The 21647-nt window shown below is 41.6% G+C and overlaps 1 protein-coding gene across 3 annotated transcripts in view; it reads right to left on the reverse strand.

Moving 5' to 3' along the window:
• The window catches only part of CNKSR3 (CNKSR family member 3), an 81559-nt gene that overhangs the window by 13124 nt on the left and 46788 nt on the right, over positions 1-21647 (reverse strand). The window contains exons 3-7 of one of the 3 annotated variants that reach the window (XM_067542438.1): positions 17082-17284; positions 15619-15706; positions 8214-8255; positions 6214-6333; positions 4274-4333 (exon numbers count right to left, since the gene is read on the reverse strand). In XM_067542438.1, the coding sequence (XP_067398539.1) occupies positions 4274-4333; positions 6214-6333; positions 8214-8255; positions 15619-15706; positions 17082-17284 (513 nt within the window). Of the gene's footprint in view, positions 1-4273; positions 4334-6213; positions 6334-8213; positions 8256-8337; positions 8414-8463; positions 8478-15618; positions 15707-17081; positions 17285-21647 lie in introns of those variants that run through there. The other 2 variants (XM_067542440.1, XM_067542439.1) reach the window with 2 other exon arrangements.

The raw sequence follows: 21647 nt of genomic DNA on the forward strand, positions 1-21647 counted from the left end.
TTTCATTTCCGTATGTTAAAAGTCATTTTTTGACTAGTAAATAAAATGCATTGTCAAAGCTGGAAAGAAAATGTGTCTACTACCTGTGTCAAAAAGCTAGTCTGTAGCCTGATATAAACTACATCTTTTGTCATCAGAAAGAAGAGAGAAGAAAGTCTAATTATTGCTAATAGATCTCTCACTTTCATCTCCTAGTTGATGTTATTTCCCCAAGGAGAATGCAGTTTCCCAAGAGATTCACTTCAGTTCAGAGTTTGGTTTATGGTTGCAGTAGAATCTCACTCAGAGCATTCAGGCTTTTTTTCATCTATCTATACATCTTAGTGGTGACCAATGTAACAATCATTCACATCTATCAAATGTTGACATTGCTGCACATTAGACTCAGTCTTTAAGCCTATGGTGAACTAGTTATGCCAAATAATCCATAAGGTTAAGAGTTAGCAGATATAAAAGCCTACAGTTTTCAAAATAAATGGTAAATACAGATTTCCATCCCAGTCCTCACTAATCCCTGTAATTTAGCAAGGGTTCAGAAGGAATCACCAGTCCTTTCTCTAAGAACATCACAAGCTGCACTTTCCAGGTTCTTCCTTTCAGCAATCACACCATCTACATAGATAATAGTATCTGGAATCTCTCTATTTGGATTATAGCAGCATCTAGGAGCCACAGCCATTGACCAGTGCCCTATTGCGTTAGGCACTGAATAAACACACAATAAATAGTCAGCAGTCTCAGCATCCCAGCAGATTAGTATCTAGACAGCCCCACCCTAAACCCAAGAGGCAAACTTTTAGTGATCTTGGCTACTGTTACTTTGCCACTGGGAAGTGCACACTTTATTCCTGGTCTAAACACACAGCTACCCTGGCCTGCTTTCTTTTGAGAAAGAAAAGCTGTCCTAATAAAAGCAAAGTGTGGAAGAACACATTTGCTCAGCAGGTATTTGTTACACAAGACACCGTAAGCTTTGTAACTGAACAATAATTTCTAGTAATTCTGTACGGCAAATATTCTAATGCCAAATGGTATTTTGAAGACATTTATATATTTACATGATGGAAACTGAAGTCATTATATAACAATTCTAGTCTTCTTCTTTAATATGGCAATTTGAAAAGCAATATTAAAGTTCGACATCCAAGACTGTCATCCTCTCTATAGCTTCCAGTGACATGGAACGAATCAAGGCTATCCCACCAGAGGAAGATCTTAGAGGGCAGCAGTTCAGATATGTTCCATGATTTGAATGTCTTCTCCACATGCAAATACAGGCTGTTTTCCCATTAGTGTAGTTGTAAATTGCAGTGCCCCTGTGAGGTTCTGATGCAGTTCACTGTGATCCATATCTTAGTGGCATGGTAAAGGCACGTGCTTGGTCTGTGGGATCCGTGATCAAGTCTTGATTCTTCACCCTGCTGTTTTCCCACAGCCTCTGCCACTTGTCTTTTAGTGACAATCTTCAGTTCGGGGAGCTTTGGCCACTAATCAGAAGGGGGTTCTGTACTTAAGGCAGCAGCTCTGGGGCTACTGGAGATCTTTGTAGATGTGCAAGTCCAGGTTTGTTCTCATCAAACCATGTTCTCATATTATTGCCGCTTCTCTTAAAAGAGATGGAGATAAGATATGTGTGACGATGGAGAGCCAGACTGTGGGTGTTGACTTCAGCACTCCTGTGACAATTCTCATAGCAGTGTTTCCATATGTACGGTCCCTGAGCATGCTGGTGTGCAATATTGAGCTGCTGAGAAGATGAGGGCTAAGGCAGATGTCTGCAAGTTGTGGGCATCTGCTCCCCAACTGGTCCCAGCTAGTTTGTGGATTATATTGTTCCTAGCTGTGATCTTGGCAATGGTCATTGTCAGATGTGGGCAACATGTGAGGCCATGATCCAGATCCACTCCAAGACATTTTAGGAAATCCTCATGCCTGAGTTTGGTATGACATTCAGGCACTTCTTTGCATGGTGGTTGCTCAGGTGGATGCAAAGTTTTATTTTTAGTTGGTTTGTATTTGGTTTGTGTTTTTTTAGGGTTCAATCTGAGTCACCTGAACCAATAGTACTCCTCCAGTTTTTCAGATCTTCTGTGAGGATACGTTCCACTTGCGTGAAAGTGCTTGATTGGATGACGAGCATGAGATCGTCCACGTAGCCAAATTTCCGTGACTGGGTCGATGACATAATACTGATATTAATAAGAAGGATGGTGCCAACACGGATCCCTATAGGAGCCTGCTGTGCAGTAGAGATCTACTGGTCTGTTCTATTAGATATATGTGAAACTTGCAGTTGGTGAGCAGAACTGTCAGTTGCAGCAGCGTTTTCCAACCCACTATTTTGACACTTTCAGAAGCAGACCATCCCACCAAACTGTGTCGTATGCTGAGGACAGGTCCACAAAAGCCACTGTTGTTTTAAGCCCGTATTGACAGACGGCTTTGACATGAGTGATCAATGCAATTATCTGACCAGAGGTGCTTTGTCTCAGTCTAACCCCAGATTGCTCTTTAGGGATATAATCCTCAAAGATGCTCTCCAAGGGCTTGTATGTTACACACATTAATGACATCAGCCGATGTTTTTTTAGATTGTGGTCTGCTTTCCCGGTTTTAGGATACCAACGACCTCTGCCTGTTGCCATATTCTGGCAAATGGCATACACGCAGCCATGCCGACCTAGGTTTTTCAGAAATGGAGGGAAGATGCCATCTGGCCTTTCAGCCTTGTTAATTTTGATGACCGTTATGGCCTTGTCCACCTCTTCTCTAGCAAATGGCTTTGATACATTCGATGTTACTGGGCAGTCAGATAGGGAGAAATGAAGCTCTTTCTTGACTTTCTTTTTGTGATAATTGGTTTCAGCCTTGGAATTCGGGAACACTTGGGTGGTGATGGAGTGACTGAGACATGTGGCACTCTACAATGGAGAGGGTTCATGCCTCCCAGATTACGGAGAAGCCACTAGGCTTTCCTGCTTGAGGGAGCGAAATCTAGGCTCTGCTAGATGAGAGTGATGGGCAAAAGCTATATGGTGTTCAGTGATTTCAGGAGTTGCAGCAGCAGGGTCTCCTGTTGTCCTGTACTCCTTTAGGAATGCCTCGCTGTCTGTAAACCAGCAGGAATTGTGGTTTTCCTGTAGTTGGCAGGAGGAGGGAGAATGTTCCATTCTGTGCCCACTTTAAAAAGACTGATGAATCTGTCATAGCTAGCTACGTTCGCAGGTATTCTGTGAACCACTTTTTCTGTGGTTTCTTCCTGAAATTCCAACTTGGTAGCGATGTGATTAGGGGGACTTGCAGACCAACATATACGAGAACAGGAGGGTGCTGGTTATGCAGAAAGTTTCAAGGACAGTTCTATTTCACCACTATTTCACCATTTCTGGCCACGGGACCCCAACCACAAGTTCAGCAAGTAGCCTAGTCTCCATCTGGCAGAATGGAAGGTTCCTTGCTGCTTAGAATTAAACAGCAGATCCTGGTCTTGATTCAAAGTCCATTAAAAAATGTGTTCTTCTATGGTATCATTGTAACCCCAGTGTTACAACTATTGAAGTCTACAACCCATATTAAAGAGTGGCTGTGATTCAATGAAACCTGTATGGCATAGGAGATATTTGGTGGCTTATAGACATTGTGGATCATAAACTCACCGATTTTCATTTTGAAGAGTTGTTGAAGAGTTTGAGTCCACAGACAAGATGTTCCAGTGCTCATTTCACAAACGTGGCCAGTCCCTGCTTTGGAGGTGTTGGCTCCCCACTAAATGTTATCTTGTAACGTGACATATTTTGATGCTTTTTTTCATTATCCGATAAGCATCTGTTAGATGCTTTGGCATAACCAATGCTATCAACAGAGCAATCACTGAACACCAGTTGATGGCCTCTCAGTCTAAAAGCAACTCAAGTGACAATCACGAGAAACGGCCCTTCTCAGGGTCATCATTGAAAGAGAAACATAGGATCATACCTATATGTATGCCACCTCAATGTAGAAGGCCTCTTCTGCAAAATGTGACTGCTTGACCCAGCTATTACATCAACAGAAGATCAATGTCCTTGTGCTATTCTATTAAAAGCATATACATATGCATAAACCTTTACAAATCTAGGATAAACTAGTGGTGTAACACACAAACATGCACACAGGATTTTGAAATCCATTCAGGGCAGAAACAAAAGCCTCAGGAATTTGCCTAAGCATAGTTTCATCCAGAATAGTTTAAATTAAAATTACATCTACTTCAAATTTAATTAAATGTACTTACATTTTCTGTAGTTCCAGTAATTACATGCAATCCATCATAAGTTGATTTGATATACATTCCCTAATGTGGGCCAAGAAAAAAAAAAAAGGAATTCAAATTGTCAAATTTAAGAAAAGCAGTGTCAAAAATTAAAATCTTGCATACTGATCATATAACATCTTAGGTTAAGCAACATCTAATAACAAACTTAAGACTAATTCTGTGTAAAAAACATCAAATGTATGAAAATTCATGGACTCCTATTTGTAAGTAGTGTTATTTAGTATCAATGTGCAAAATATTCCTCTTTTCCTGAATTCTTGGGCACTCAGTACATACAAATTAAAGAGTTTGAAATTTTATACTTCACCCTTTGCAGATAATCTTTAAAATACTTATTTTTAAATAGTGTAACTTAACTTCTTTATAGCCTGGACTACCCTGGAGAATTTTGGTGTGCTAGATAAAGTCATTTAGTCCCTTGCCTGCCAAGCCCCTCCTTACAAGTTTGCTACAACTATTCTATGGGTATGCTTTATACGTTTTGTTAGCAAACCCAAATACTCCTTTTTCTTAATGAGAGCCACTTGTAACATTACAGGGCTAGCATAAACCAGGAGTGCCGGCAAACCATGCGCTAGCACCACTTTATTATACTACTGGGTGTGGATGCACGGCTAAATGCAAATCAAATAAGTCTGAACATGTGGATTCTCTAACATACCGTCTACAAACAGGCTAATACTAACATTTTAATTACATATGGTAGACTTCTACAGCATAGAAGACTGGTGTATCAATTTCCATATAGGCAAAACAGATAATTTTCCTTCCTTATAGGCTATTTTGAAGATTATTTATTATCTGTGCTGTGCTTTTTAGCTGTGTAGTGTCATGCAAGTACTAAGTGCTATTTGTGTGCCAGGAATTACCATCCCCCACCTAGAAGCATAAATCAAGAAGGAGAAGAGAACACAAGATTTTTCTATTTGCAAAGATTTATCCTCCCTCCATTTCTTGCAGAGCACAAGCCATCATAGCGCTAGTCTGTGAATGTCCTTATTTGATACACAACACTCACTGAAGAAGTCGCCATAGTTCTGGGAACATGGTTAATTTATTAGTGCCCCTTCTGTTAGCCCTGGAATAATGTTGCTCAAAACACTGTAGCTTCTCCATAATTGCACCCAACCTATTTAAATGTGCTTTTAAAAAAAAACAGATGAAAGAGATATTTCTCACTTCTTCGTAGTTTTAAGAGTAAGTTAAATATTTATCTGAAATATTTTTGTTTCCTTTAAGTCATTTAAATGTGAACCACCTCCACTCCAGCCAGAAAGGTCCCATCTCTAATTTTTTATAAACACCATTCAACTGAATGGAACATCCAGCTGGACCAACTATATTCAGCAGTGCTGAGATTCACTGGGTGAATTTACAGGATATGCCATTGCATGGTCAAAGGTTTACCGCACACTCTTGCTAACAACTAACCCAAAAGACTTCTCACATGCCATCAAAGCTACAAATGAAAAAATCCTGAAAAAGTACAGACAAAAAATGTCCTTCAGACAGCCTTTACGTACAGTTGATGAAGGTAAGCAGGAAAGGTAAGGCACCACTTTCTTAACCTCCATTGGTGAATGCCCCCAAAAGCCAGGTGTACTCAGCATATTCCCACCTCAAAAATTACCTTGAAAACACACACACCCACACCCCTACCTATTCCCACCATGATTTCCCACTCCAGCACAAAACCTGCTATGGCCTTACGAACAAGGGACTGATCTTGCAGACAGTTGTGCCTATGAGTCTAGTTACTCCCACACTGAATCCTTCCTGATTTTAATGGGAGTAAACAATACTCAGAGGTGTAACCGCTTGCAGGGCCAGGCATTAACAATGCAGACTTAGTGTCCCCATTGCAGAGTAATCATAGGAGCAGACAGCTGGATTCTTACCAGGCCTTCCCCAGGTTTAATGTTGGTTAAATGAACCTCCTCCAGACACGCACTCTGGCTCATCAACGGATCTGTAGTTGATCTGATCATGTTATCACAAATTCCATTTAAAATCTTGGACTGAAAACAAACAAAAATAGGTTATGCCACTTTCTAGAATTCCTCCCCCATTCACTTTTCAATAAAGCAGAAGTTATTTAATTATAAAATCTGGCTCACTAAGAAAGCTTGAAAGAACTGCTAGTAGAATATCAGAACATCCAGACAATTCTCTTCTATGGCCTTATCTATCCTAGATTTCTGGGGTAAAAATCTGCCACTACGGCTACCACCAGTGCCCCTAAACCAGTGGCGAGAACGTTGGGACAGCTACAGCTGCCTGGAAAAAAAGGCAACAACAAAAAAAATGTTTTGCAAAAATTTAGTCGGTATTTTTCTGCAATTTTCATTTTGAAATCCAGAACATTTTGACCATCTCTAGTGCCAACTGCTGCCAATGTTTCACACAGTCATTTAGACCAGTTTTAAGAAGGATTAGTCAGCATGGTGCTAAAAATGTCAGTGGCAACTGGTGAGTTCTCTATACCAAGCTTTTGACTAGGTAGGCTTTTAACAATTAAGTATTTTAGCATCAGTTGTCTTCTTTGTGCCTGTTGCTGGAATCCTTACACAGGCAAAACTTATATTTGCTTGTTACCATAATATATCCAATCCCAAACTAATACTACATTCTAAGGACAAATTCTAACTTTAAACACATGTAAGTAACTCCTAATGAAGTCAGTGGGAGTCAGGCTTATGTATAAGAGGAGAGTGATTTGTCTTAGGCAAAATGACTGTGTTTAATCAGTTGAAACGTCTGTTTTTTCCCCACACTCAAATTTCCATTATACACCACACATTGTATTGTGGGTCTTAAATACGTTGTTTAAATTCATATCAACTCAAAGTTGTTTTCAACAGTTAAGAAAAGAGAGGCCTTAAAATGTTCAGGACAGCATTTATTGGCACTGGCTGGGAAATTAGAAGGTAGCTCACCTGAGACAGTAAATACCTCCAAGTGCCCCTGGGACTTCTCACTGAATGGAGACATGTAATTAAGGGGCCGCATAAAAGTGCAGCCTTGCATAAAGATAATTCTGTCATATCATAATGGGCACAGGGTAAGATGTTCTCAAGGTTTTGATTCTAAACCAGATTTACAGAACTGCAATAATGTAATTTAAATAAATCAAAACAATGCCTCAGAATGAATACGAGGAACTGCCAAAACAAGGGAATTCCAAACAACAGTACGTATACGGGATGGGGTGTGGAAAAATGGAAAAGTGAGAAACTGAAAACTCCTTGGCTTGGTTTCCTTATTTATGGACAAAATTATTTTTAGCTATTGTGCTACTGAATGCCTAAGCATCTATCAGCAAAGGGAAGGTCTTATCAAAGAACACAGCCTGGCTCATGTCAAAAGCAGGAAGCGATGATTAACTGTTACCAAATATTAAAAGCATTTCATTACATCCCACTGTTGGTCAGAACTCAAGGGCTTTCAAAATGAAGTATAATTAGACATAGATCTTTCTAGTTCCATAGGCAGGACAGTGCCTTTACAAGGATCACAAGAAAGTATATTATCTATTTAACAAAGTGAAATATCCCATGCTGTGGATCATGATATTTTTGCTTTACTTAGTCTAACATCCTTTCACATTCCTTCACTTCCCCTTAAAATCTGAGTCAGACATTGATCTTGCAGAAATATCTATGCAACAAAACCTTAAGGATTATCTATTGCATATAGCAGTGCTGAGTTACACACCATTAAAAATTCACCATCATCCCTTTTGAAAGAATAATGAATGATAAACACAGCCTGCAATGGGGTATTGCTTACATGGTACATTGAATTTATATCTTTCAGCTTTGTCAGTCTGATTAATCAAGCAGTCATTGAAATAAATGGGAATACAAATAACTAAGTTGCAACTGAAATGCATACTTACTACATGTAGAACTTTATCTTCCATTTCAGCCACAGTGCAATCCTAAAAAGAGAAACCAAGCAGTAATTAACAGAACTGTGTAAACAGACTAGGTTCCAAAATATGAAATACAGCTGCTCCTGACCTCAAGCAAAAAAAAAAAGCAGTATTTTTAGAGCAGGGATTAATCAGACATTTGCTTCATCTTCCAGAGATCAAATGCACCACTGAACAACAATTTTCTGACACCTGGTCTAAAAGCAATACAGACCTTCAAAATTTCAAGAGAATACAGGCCAGAAGAATTTTCCAGGAAAAATGAGTTATACACAAATAAAGATGGACTTTGGTAAAGTAAACCATACAAGCTTGTTTTAGACATTGCAAATACTGAGTCAGCTATTACTCTATTCAACATTTCAAAATGGATAAACACTTGTTAAAAATAGCTTCAGAAGTGCTTTTAAAATATGCTATTGATGGCATTCATGAAGGCAAGGGAACAGCACACAAAGCATTATTTACACAGCCCAGGTACAAAAGACTATGAACTGAAAAGAGTTCATTTAGCAGATTACAGAAGAGCCCATTGTTCTCTGTAAAAATAGCCAAATGGAACACACCAATAGATTCCCAAGCAAAAAGAAGGGGGGGGAGAGAGGGGCGGGAAGAATTAAACTACAGGTAAGGTTGTAAATATTTATTAATTACATAAGAACCCCCACTGAAAATGTTATTTTCTCAAAAATAACAAAATGTCAAAAAATAAAAGTTAACGTTATATTTGGGTAAAAAACCCAAACATTACAAGATCACCGGAACAACCTTAACTCTGACCCATATTGCACTACCTTTTCAAGCTGCACAACTGTCACACCCCATTGTAAAAAACTGACACATTTTAATAAAGAGATTTCATGAAGGAGGATTTGCTGAAGATTAAGTATTCACAGTCTGCATGTGCAGATATCTTAAATCTTTAAGTCTACTTACTTTATATAGTTTGCCTGTGAAGTCAAAGGACTCAGCACATAATTTGGGTTTTGTACATAAAGGTACATGTTGGTGTGAGCCCAATACACTGAGCCCTTAGCATTAAAGGTAATTTTTGGCCTGGTTCTTAAGGTGCATATGCATCTATACCAAGTCTGACAGTCTGACCACGCTTTTACATTTGATACTCCATATACGTTGAGGCGGTCACTTTTAGCAAACAGACAGAAGCCTCGCTTTTTCTGGTGACAGAGTGTAGTCACATGAGATGTAAAGAGTAGTTCGCTGTACTAATGTAAAACAAGGTTCATTTTGTTTTAAGTACTTCAATAGAAAATAATATATGAACAAGGGTAAGGTCCTAAGAACCATTTAGATCACTTCTCAATTTTTGGAGTCACTGACGTAATGATGACATGCACTCTGCAAGCAGGATTGTTTCTTTTGATTTTTGGTTGTTCTGTGGACAGCCATACAGGGACAGAAAATAAAAGGTTGTGTGGTGACTAAGGGCACAGCTACACTAGAGAGTTTACAGTGGTACATCTGTAAACTCTTTAATGGAACTGCTCTAAGCTGATGGGAGAAAGCTCTCCTGTCAGCTTAACTCCTCCACGTCCCGCGGGCAGCAGTAGCTAAGTCAAAGGGAGATGCTTTCCTACTGACGGTTATGTCCACATCGGCGCACGTCCATGTAACTTATGTCACTCAAGAGGGTAATTTATTCACACCCAAGTGACATAAGTAATGCCAACATAAGCTGTAGTGCAGACACAGCCTAAGGCCAAGTTTACACTACAAAAGTTACATGGATTCAAGTTATGTTGGCATATGGATGCCACAGTTAGTACATCGCTAGTGCCCGTGCATACTTGGATCCTTGTGTCAGCGGCACACATGCTCACCAGGAGCACTTGTACTGATACAGAGTGCAGTGCACCATGGGTAGGTATCCCACTGTGCAACTTGTCACCATCCAGCACACTGTCTTTTGGGAAGCTTTGGCAATGCATGATGGGGCCGAAATGAGTCATGCAGGGGTGACTGGAAGCCTGGAGTCAACTATTCATTTTGCAACCATCTATATCCCATAATTTTCAGGCCTTTTTTTAAAAATCACACAAACCTGCGCAGCCCTCCTCACTATCCACCATCCCTGAGAGAAGCATGGAGTCTGCACAGCTCTGCTCTATTGTCATGAATGTTGTAAGCACAGGGCGCACAATACTGGAACATTTGCAAAGACTCAAGAAAAACCAAATGAGTGGGGAACACAACAATTCCTTGGAGGACAGCTCGTTGTGGGACACAGTGAGATCAATTAAAGGTTGTTAGTAACATTCAGGAGCAGCTGCAGATGGTGGAGCACAGCTTCTGGACCCGAGAAACAAGCGCTGACTGGTGGACTTGGATCACAATGCAGGTTTGGGATAATGAGCAGTGGCTGCAAAACTTTTAGATGTACAAGGCCACATTCCTGGATCTGTGTGGACAGCTTGCCTCAGTCTTCCAGCACAGAGACACCAAAATGATAGCTGCACTGACAGTGGAGAAGTGAGTAGCAATCACACTGTAGAAATTTGCAATTCCAGATTGCTACCGGTCAGTCAAGAATCGATTTGGAGTAGGGAAATCCACCACAGGAGCCGTGTGAGGCAAGTGTGCAGGACCATTAATCACCTCCTGCTATGCAGGAATGTGCAGGACATAGCAGATGGCTTTGCAGCAATGGGATTCCCAAACTGCAGTGGAGCGATATATGACACGCATTACGCAAGCATTGATGGATCACCAGGAACGCTTCACTGACATCGTGGGCTGTCAAGGAAGGTGCATGACACTCTCATCTTTAAGAGCACAGGACTGTTCAGAAAGCTACAAGACTCTCTTTCCTGACTGGCGGATTATAACTGGAAATGTTGAAATGCCAACAGTGATCCTGGGGGAGCCTATCCCTTGCTCATGATGCCATACACCTGCCATCTTGACCGCACCAAGGAAAGATTCAACTACCAGTTCAGAAGGTGCAGAATGACAGTTTAATGTGCTTAGGTCATTTGAAGGGTCACTGGTATTGTTTACTTACAAGATTGGACCTCGGTGAGAAAAATATCCTCATGGTTGTAACTGCCTGCTGTGTCCTGCGTAATATCTGTGCAGCAAAGGGAGGGGGGATTTCCATTGGTGTACAGAGCAGAGATGGAGCAGCAGTCAGCTGAATTTGAACAGCCAGATATAAGGGCTATTAGAATAGCTAAATACAGAGCTATACTGCTCAGGGAGCAAGAATAGTGTGTTGTTGTAGTGTGCTGTACCTGACCCTGCTCTTTTGTGGCCTGGTGGGAATCGTGTGGTGATTGCAGTACATGTAGAAATAGAACACTGTCAATGCACCTATTCATTTTGTTTGTGAATGATCCTATGAGTTATGTGACTGTACAGTAACAGATAACTGGTTGCTTTCAGAATTGCTGAGCACTTGAAAGAATATGTTGTGAACTAATAAAGATGGATTATGTTCCAAATAATACACATTTTTTCTAACAAAATCAGTGCCAAAAAAAACCAAAAAAAAAAAACCCTATGCAATTTTAAAAAACAAACAATGTATTAAGTTTTAAGTTTTTTAATGTAAGAGAACAGAACTTATGAAGTGGAAAGAACATTATGTCCATTTCAGCTACACATACAGCAGCCATGGCTTTCAGAGGTATGTGAAGCTGCAATTGTCTTTAATGTCCCCCTGGGGTAGAGTGTAAGGGGTAATGCAATGATCCCTGATGCCATGTGGAATGTTGAGGGGGGTACAGGGAGGTCTGATATTAAGTTCTCAATGGGCTGCAGAGGGAGGTGAGCCTGGGATTGTTGAACCTGCAGGTCCACCAGAGGCTGCATCATCTGTGTTTGTTGCCAAAGAAGCCCCATTATGTCCTGGTGCATCTCCTGATCCATTTCCTGCTGGGACTCCTGGGCGTTTCTCCTCTCCACCAAATTCATCCTCCAGGCCCTGTGCTCACAGTACAATGCAGCACTGACTTGCAGTATCTCACTGAACTTGTCATCTCAAGTCCTCTTCTTTCTCTGACTCAGATGTTCTGCAGGTGTGGAGGGAGAGACCCTGACGGCTGCAATGGCAGCAGCTGAAGATAAAAACACAGAGGTATCATTGTCAGCATATTCGCTACAGAAAGCAAAACTTAAGATGCTAAGCTCATTCCCTTGCTCCCCTGAAGTTTTAAGCACTACATTCTCACTTCTGCTTGGGATTGCATTAAGCCAGTCACAGCACCAGCCATGGTGAGTATGGCCCACCAGAGGTTAGGGAAACGAGGACAGAATCTCTGGCTTTCATGATTCTAGTAGTACTGGGCAATGGCATGGAACACTAGCACCATTTTCCACAGACCGTGGTGATTTTAGCTGATATCTCACTCCTGAGATTAACGAAGGCAGACACCCCACAGTTGCTGTGCCATCCTGAAGTCACCCAGGCCTATATGATGCTGCTACTGCAATGGTGCCCGCTGAAATTATCACTGAGTGCCATGGAAAGTGTCCTCTCATGGAAGAAGAAATAAGACAGCCATCCCTATAAACTTTCAGGAGAGAATTGCAGAATACCTCAATGAAAATTTCATGTGGATCTCTCAGGAGGATTCAAAGGACATCCTTGTGTACATAAACAAACTGCTCCACGTGGCCCCCCGCCTAACTCTACAGGGGAATGAAAAGCAGATAACAACTCCACCACTCTTGGTTGTACCACTAACTCTTCTACCATCAGTAAATTAATGAAAAGTCAAAAGATGTGTCATGCTACTTTGGGGGTGCCATCCCTGTAACTGAAAATTTATCTAAACACTTACTCAAAGTTCCTTCCAATGCATCGGGCTCGCTTGTGCTCGACTGGCTGGACTGCAGTGGAGTCAAAAACAGGTCCTGGCTCATTGCGCAGCTGAATCCCCCAATTGCCTGTCCCTCATCCACCTCTTTGCTGTTCAGGACAGGGGCTTTTGACTCAGCGAGCTCCTCGGAGGTATCCACGGTGCTGAGGGAGGAAGGGGGTTGGCGGATGGTCCTCCACCAAGTATGGCATGTTGTTCTTTACAAAAGTGGCACATCTGGATCAATTGTTGGCCTCCCTGGCCTTCTGGTATGCCTGTCACAGCTCCTTGGCTTTCATATGGTATTGCTGCTGGTTCCTGTGGTACCATAGCCGTGCCTGCACAGCCTCTCCTCCCCACAGGCCCAGGAGATCCAATATTTCCTGTCTACTCCAAGCCGGAGGACTTTTGGAATGTGTAGCTGGACTGGTCAGTTGCACTCAACAGTGGAGAACTGCTATGTATGCTGGCCAAGCCGGGCAATCAGGAAAAAGGAGTTACAAAAATTCTCAGGGCTTCAAAGAGAAGGAGGGCTTCCAGTCTCCATGACAGTTTGGCAGTGGAATTTACAACGGTGATCAGAGAGGTCAGTGTGGGGCATTGTGGGACAGCTGCTGGAGGACAGTTAAGGTCGACATGAGTAACTCAATGTCTACTCTTGCACTGTGTCACTCAGGGACATAGTGTTACTATGTTGGTGTAACAGGGCGCTTACATCAGTGGGAGACCAATTTAGAGCGAAGAGACATGCACAACTAGGTTGCTGTAAGCTGCCTTGTACTGACATAGCTTTCTAGTGTAGACCAGGCCTAACTATGCCCTTCCATATTTGGTTTTGTTTTAAAGTGTAACCCTTAGAATTTTCAAACTTTCTACTATTTGTGAGAGGTTACTTTGAGAAAATTACAAGGCTCTCTGAAGGGTTGTGTCTTAAGTAATTGATAGAAATTTACAACGTTGACTCCAGCATGAAGCTGCTTGTTTTAAATTAGAATTTCCTTTGAGTATTTGAAAATCATACAACTATTCAATTAGTCCCTGTGAACCCTGCAAGCCGTGCAGAAATTACATCTTCCCAGTGACTAACCCTGCTTTAACTCACGTCCTAAACATGACCCTCAAACTGCAAATTTGATAGGGTAAATAGGCCCTTATCTCCCTATCCTCCTCCCCCACTAAACACAGCCACAACCCCTATTCCCAACTATTTCAATTTGAGTTGGCATGCTTAGTACACGTGATCCAACACCAATTGCTCCGCTGGTTAGAAGCTATTCTAAAAGCAGCAGCATCTAATTGCTTTCCATGCACTGGTTAAAAAGGGAGGGTTGTGAAGATGTGGGGGTGAATGAGGGGGAAAAAAGAAAAAAGGAAGCAGAGGTAGATTGAAAAGCCTTGAATGGTGATCTGCAAATGTGTAGTTAAAAGTTAGCCTAGCTACAGGGTTACGTACCGAATGCCCCACAGTGAAGGTAAGAAGGGCCTCGAGCAATTAATTAATAAACCGTATTTGGGTGCCTGATTCTCAACTGATGCATGTTGGAGGATCCTAGAAGAAGTCACCATAGGATCCTGCAGGAGCATGGAGTTATCCCAGAAGAGGAGAGCCAATTAACTCATTTTCTTTCAATGTCTGTCTGTGTGTCTCACTCTCCCACACACACACACACACACACACACACACACACACACACACACACACACACACACACACACACACACACACACACACACACCCCTCCACCCAAGAAGCTCCACAATCAAATCCCCAACACACACTGCTTACCTGACCACCTTCTACCAGGGAGTTTCATGATCCAGCAGTGATCAGCAGGAGCTGCATATCTCAGCATGGCAAATACTGAGGCATCAAAGGAGAGTGGGGAGCCAGCCACTCTGACCCCAGCTATACCCAAAGCATGAGATGAGTTGGTCTGCTGAAAGTCACTTATGTTCCAAATGCCCCTCTAACCATTATGATTTTGGCCAATCATAACTGACAGTCACTTTTTAATACAACATTGTGGAAGTCAGCATGGTGGAAGCAAAAATATGAGGGAAAGGCAGCTCTTCCACTGACCTGTGGCAGTCCACACCCAAAGGCTACTGCTCTCTTGCAGGGTGTAATTTGGGTTGCTACTGTATTTATCAAAACAAGTTACCGATGTCGATTCTAACTGGAGTTAAAAAGCCAGCTTGCAGGTTTTCAAATTTAAAGCAGCTATTTCAAGGCCCAACCCAGCTCTTATTAAAGTTAATGAAAACACTAGTGGACTTTTAAAATGGGAGCTGCATCAGACACATAACTAAACACTGTTGAAAAGTTTGAAAATTAACTGAACAAAAATCTCAACTACAGGAGAAGAGAACCAATGGAAGCTGGTGGCAGTCAGCATACACCTGCTCCCTACCACGTGTACAGTACTCCAGTGTCTGGTTTCCTCATTAACAAGTTACACATAACTAGTGCAGAGTTACTTCCCCAGCCACCCACCTTCCTTCCTTTTTGGAGAGGTGAGAAGAAGAGGGGAGGGAAAAAGTCAACTGACCTTCTGAACCGTGGTGGTGAGATCCAAGCACAGCTGAATGATTCTGTTCTTTGTCGCTGAGAAGTCAGCAATCCCTGTAAATGGGGCCCTGTAACAAGACAAAATCCCCTTAGAATAAAGAACCCTCTTGGCTCCCAACTCTGGCTGTTAATGGGCAGAGCACATAGATTTACACAGTTGTAGGTCAGATAGCAAACCTGAGACTTGCTGGAAATATCATGTGAACGCAGTAAAAATGTAATCTGAATAACATAGCTGCAGTAAATAAACTAAAGTGCCTTTTAATACAAGTGCACCGATATGGTTCGGAACAAACTAACAACTTCTCACAAGTGTATTCTTTACCATGAAAGATATCCTAGCCAAGATCAGCCTCTGTAATGGTTTGCTTTTCTTGAGAGAGGTAAATCAGAACAGCTGCTAACCTTTTAGCACTGTTTACAAAGAACTCAAGTCTAGCTCAGTCTTATAAAGGGTGATTATACCCTCCCTTAAAGGAGACAGCTTTGGAGAGCTGTTGAGGGGCCACCTCAGCCCCACTTGCTACTTTATGAGGGGCAGGGAGAGAAGTAGAAGAGTTCCAAACCCTGACTGGGTTCAAAGTTGGATAAGTCAGCATCTTGCTGCTGGGGCTGAGTAGCAGCAGACAGGAAACTTGGTGGGGGCTGGCAGTGACTGGAGGAAAGGAGAGGATCAAGCCAGAAAAGCAAGCTTCTGCCAGCGAACAGCACCTGACAGTGACAGCAGAGCCATTCATGGCATAACAGCTCTGCCTCCCCATGAGCTCCTTCAGACCTCCCTCCTCACAAGTTGGGTCCTCAGGAAAGCTGGCACCATGCGAGAGAATTCACAGTCATTCCTTATCCTGTCCCAGCATCACTGCTGGGAAACTATCTGCTCGGCTGCCTGTCTGCTTCCGCAGCAGCTGTCTCAGAGCAACCCTAGCCCATGCCAGGGAAAGCAAAGGAGTCTCTCTTGCTGCCTGTCTTTCTCCAGTCCCTTGAAGCACAGATTTGGGAAAGAGAAAATTCAGTCAAAAATTAAAGCCACGTTAACAAATGGCTGCTTTTTAAACAATCATTTTGTGTGCGTGTGGGAGGAAATTGCATCTATATGGGGGGGGAAGGGTGGAGTAGGAATCTACTTTAAAGATCTGTCTGCACTAGGGAAATTTTAAGGCCGGGGTGAGGAGGGAGGCAAAGAGTGTCCTACCACTGTAAACACTGGTCAGATCCATTGATTTTAGCAATATCACTCCCATACCTTGCAGCCACCAGCACCCTGGCAATTCAGCTTGCTAATTACAGACATTTCTTAGATTTAAAAAAAGTGGTGGCCTAGGTGAGAACAAAGACATGTACATCCAGACATCACTCTAGAAGCTGCCTTTGCAAACAAGAATAATTCATTTCGCTAACACAAGTGACCATGTGGATTTCTTTTAAAGAATACCAATCTCATACCTGTCCAACCATGCTAGCAAGGCCTTAGCAGCACCAATGAGCTCCACCACTGAGGTCAGAAATTCATTGGAGGGTTTGCGTGAGGTATTTCCATCATAATTTGAATTTTTCCTCCGGCTGCTGATATAATTCTGCAGGTTGTTGGAAGAAGCTCGCAATTTGAGAACCAAGTTCTTCATATTGTCTGTTTCAAGGCCATAATTCTGCAAGAAAAAGGTTTTGTTTTGTTTTTAATAGTTTTGTAAGTCAATATAGAGATTTCCATTTCAGCTAATTGCACCACAAAAGACTGTTTGGAATGAAGGGTCCAGTGACCTGCCTATCATTTCTATCCTTTGACCAAAAAAAGTTGCTTGGAAAAAAGCAACTCAATAGAACACACCATCAGACAACCTGTTCTGTGAAATGCAGTCTCTGACTTTTATTAGGCATTTGAAAGTATGCTATTAATCCTAGTTATCCCCAATGCTCCAAGCTCCTAGAGAACACAGGAAGTCCCGAAACTCTGCTGTGGATGTGCAGGTAACTGGTTTGGAAAGCAGAGGTAGGTGCCGTCCCAAATTCAGGGACTTGAAAAGCAGTCCATAGAATTCTGAACATATAGATGTAGCAGGGTTCCACTTCCATCTGCAAAATGCCACACAGACAGACAAACGTATCAGAAGCTACCTCTCTGAAGGCCTAACTTTATTAGGTGGCAAACCTCATCAATTTCCACTGAAGTCACGGGGAGTTGAGGGAGCTCAGAATCTCACAAGATTAGGGCCCAAGTCCCATCACATCACTTGATTCTTACCGGAACACATCAGCACTGATTCACTTTTCTCCCATCAAAGGGAACGGAAGGCTGGCTGCTCCCAGTACTATGGGGGAAAACCAGAAGCAACACAGCTACATTCCATTCACAACAAAAAAGGGGATGTTTAAATCTGCTGGGGACAAACGCTGAACTACCAGGGAACAGATATGGTTAAATATTTACAACAGGGGTTTGACTGTGAAATAACCATTCTAAGTGTTCCCCTATCAAGAAAGGGTATTTATTTGTAAGTGTATGGAAAGCATCAACATGAGAGAGAAAATTGCCTTAGATTTTCCTTTCCCCCGGTTCCCCACCCCAAAAAGGTAAAACCTAGGGTAAAATACTAAGCTTGGGAGAGTAGCAATAGATACAGAACCTGTAACATCTAGGTCACAAGTTCAAATGCAGCCCAAATCACTAGGAACAAAATTAGAATCCATTTCGCTTATGCAAAATCAGTTTGTCTCTGTACAAATGTCAGTCAAAAAACCCACGTTGTATCCGTTCTGTACACAACAGAGGTTAAGGCCAAGAATTTTCCAAAAGTGATGAATAATTTGGGATGGCACCTCACTTGAGACATCTTAAAGAAGCCTGATTTTCAGAGAGCAGGTAGCAGGTCCTCAGCACTTTCTGAAAAATAAACTCCCTTTAAGTCATTTCAGGTTGGGCACCCAAAATCCTAGTCATGTTTGAAAAATCTCATCCCTAGTGTCTAGGATGTGGTCTGAGATTTTTGTGAAATTCTCCCATCACTGCTTTTGCACAGATGAATCTCCACCATTCCTGGCTGTGGCAGAAGCCCAAGCGTAGACTAGCCCAGCTCTGAACTGGAGCTACACCACAGCCAGGGCAACAGTGGACTTTATAAAACCCTCTGTTTAGATGCAGCCCAAGCCAATAAGGCACCACTCCAGCACAAAGATCACTTAAAAGAAAAAAAACTAAAACAGCAACTCAAGGAATTATTACAGTTATTACATATCCTAGGAATGGGGAAGCTTTCTGATGATTTTCTACTGCACTTTGTATCTAAGTGCTGATTTACTGATTTGTAAGAGATCAGACAGAGATATCAAACCAGTTATTCCATACAAGTCCCATTCCTCCTACTCCACCCAATCACAGTATTCCTTCCAGATGCCCTATTATGGCCTTCAAAAACACTCCTCCCACTCCATTAAGCTTACAGGACCCACTCTCCACCTTCACTGGGAATATTCTTGAACTGGTGTAGGATCTCTTTTGCAGAGTGCAGACTATTGTGCTCCACTCTATTCAAGTCTCATGTACCCTGTGGCTTTCCCGATCAAAGGTGCATAATGAAGTCTGGGCTATCTTTCACAGAGGAAGCTGGTCAACAAGTGACAGAAAACTTTAAAAAAACAAAAACAAAAACCTCACCCCAACACACCCCAAAAGCCTACAAAACTCCACCCCAAAAGTATCCAGAAAGCTAAAATATGAGATTTTTCAGCCATCCAATTGCCTTTAAACTACTTCCCTTCTCTGGCCAGAGTCCAGGGGGTATCCACCACACAAGTCTACTAGAGCACTTGATAAGGGAGTACATAGTGTTTAAGTGCAACTAGAAATGTGTTGCTGAGATGAGAGAGGATGTGGTCTGGGAAACAGCAGCAGAGGATATCCTTAAATTTTCCTTCATCCTAGAGCAGGAAAGATTCTGGCTTCAATAAACAAAGTCTAAGCAACTACATTCTGTAGCTATATAAACTTGCCACCTTTCGATTTAAAAACAAAAACAAATAGGAGAACATCATTCTGATAAGTTTCTTGCAGCCAAGTTTTTTCATCCTCTTACAGGATACTGTAATATTGTTTGTTTTTGGTATGCTGCTTCCCAACCACCAGCTCCGAGTGCAGAGCCAGCTCCTGCAGCCACAAGAATGTGAAAGTAGCAGCGTGCCAAAAAAAAGTATAAAAGCTAATTACTTCGGCAAGGGGGGGAGGGTGCAGAAAATATTCCTTTACTAGGGACTGAAAACGTTATAGGCCTTTTTAACTCTCAAGGATAGCAACTTATTCAAATAAGTCCTTAGATGGTTTAGAACCACTCTTTACAGAGCTGTGATTCTTTCTAATGAAGTATGGTGAAAGACAACTGCAGAATTCCCAAGGCCTGAGTTTCAAGCACACATTCATACGCACAAAAACGAGAATGCAACTGCATGCCTAATCTGTGCAAGCAATCATCACTACTGCACGAAAACTTGCACCTGCACAACTGCTTGAAAGGAAACCAATCTCATACAAGTTTTAATGGGAAAATGCGTGTTTCCAGATTGGATTTAATTCTGTTCCATTTTATTTAAATTCCCATTCTGCACCTTATACCATGGATCTGAACACCTATGTTATTTTGATGCTTGATCTCCCTCTAGTTACTTCTTTGATATAACCACACCGTCTTTCATTCTAATTTATGTTTTTAATCTTCAAAACGTTTTACAAATATCAGTCAATCTTCAACACTGCCAAAAGGCAGCTAAATATAATCCACTTTATTTCAGTTTCTCCATCTTTAAGAACAGATTAAATGACTCACCAGAGGCCACCAAGAGAGTCAGAGTCAGATTAGAATCCAGGAGTTACTGCATTCCCCTGCTCCCATCACACCTATATATAGTGTGTCAGTCAGATGATATTTTCCTTTTAATGAATTTGTTAGATGTATTTTGACAGGAAGCTGAAGCCCAAAATATTTAGCTTTTTGCATTAAAAGGAATTTTAAGACATTAATTTATTATTTCAAGAAAAAACAGTTTTGTCGCTTGTATATATGGAAGCTTTTTTCTTGTTCAAAGATCAGGAAACTTGATAAAACACACAAAGAAGAGGGCCATCAGAAACACATTCCTATCTAGATATTCATGAATTTGAGAAGCCATATGCAAGGGTACAGATTAGAAAATACACCTCAAAGTGTCTTACTCCCTTCCTCTTCTTCCTCCCCAACCATGTTATAGTTTACAGAAACATCTGTTAAACATTGTACTGATCTGACAGCTCCTTGAGTTAAGTAGCTGAAATAAAAATAGCTGAAATAAAAAAGAATATTTTCAACTGGATGCTTCCTTATGATGTATTGTTGGGGCAGAAGATCCAAAAAAAGTGTAAATTCTGAATATACATTGATTCCAATTTCTTTCCCTTAGCCTCATGAATGTAGTGCTGGGATAAGTTGCTGGCTTGAAACCTCCACAAGTCATACGTCTATATACATGGACAGTTACAGCAAAAGCAGAGCAGTGCACACTTGTCCTGAAACAAGGCTGCTAACCAGCCTGGTAGTTTTGGTTCATCTTTAATTTTTCAGGTCAATTCTGCAAGCACTGCTTATAGGATGTCACTGGAATCCTCTGAAACGCCATCATGATACAACTTGATCTGGTGGTCCTGCATCAATGCATGGTCTGATCAATTTTTCACATGATGCTGATGACGACGATACACCAGATCATCATCATGTTGTACTGCACCATGCTGATGCAATGCCACAAACATTGCTACAGCGTAAGGGAAGAGTTTGCCCTATCAGGCAAAACTAACAAAGGCAGATCCACCGCACCAAGATTCCTCAGCTCTAAGGAAAGGAAAAACAGCTGCATCTTTTTACCACTGTTGACGTTCTAGTCTGCACTATAATACATATAGGAATATTACAAGTCAAGGGAGAATTCAGGAGCCTAAGCCGGAGATCAAACTGAAGCAGAAACTAATATTTCCCATTAACTGCTGCACTG

Source organism: Emydura macquarii, unplaced genomic scaffold (assembly GCF_026122565.2).
Source record: "Emydura macquarii macquarii isolate MOO-44397 ecotype Brisbane River unplaced genomic scaffold, CSIRO-AGI_Emac_v2 contig_705, whole genome shotgun sequence".
Taxonomy (NCBI): domain Eukaryota; kingdom Metazoa; phylum Chordata; order Testudines; family Chelidae; genus Emydura; species Emydura macquarii.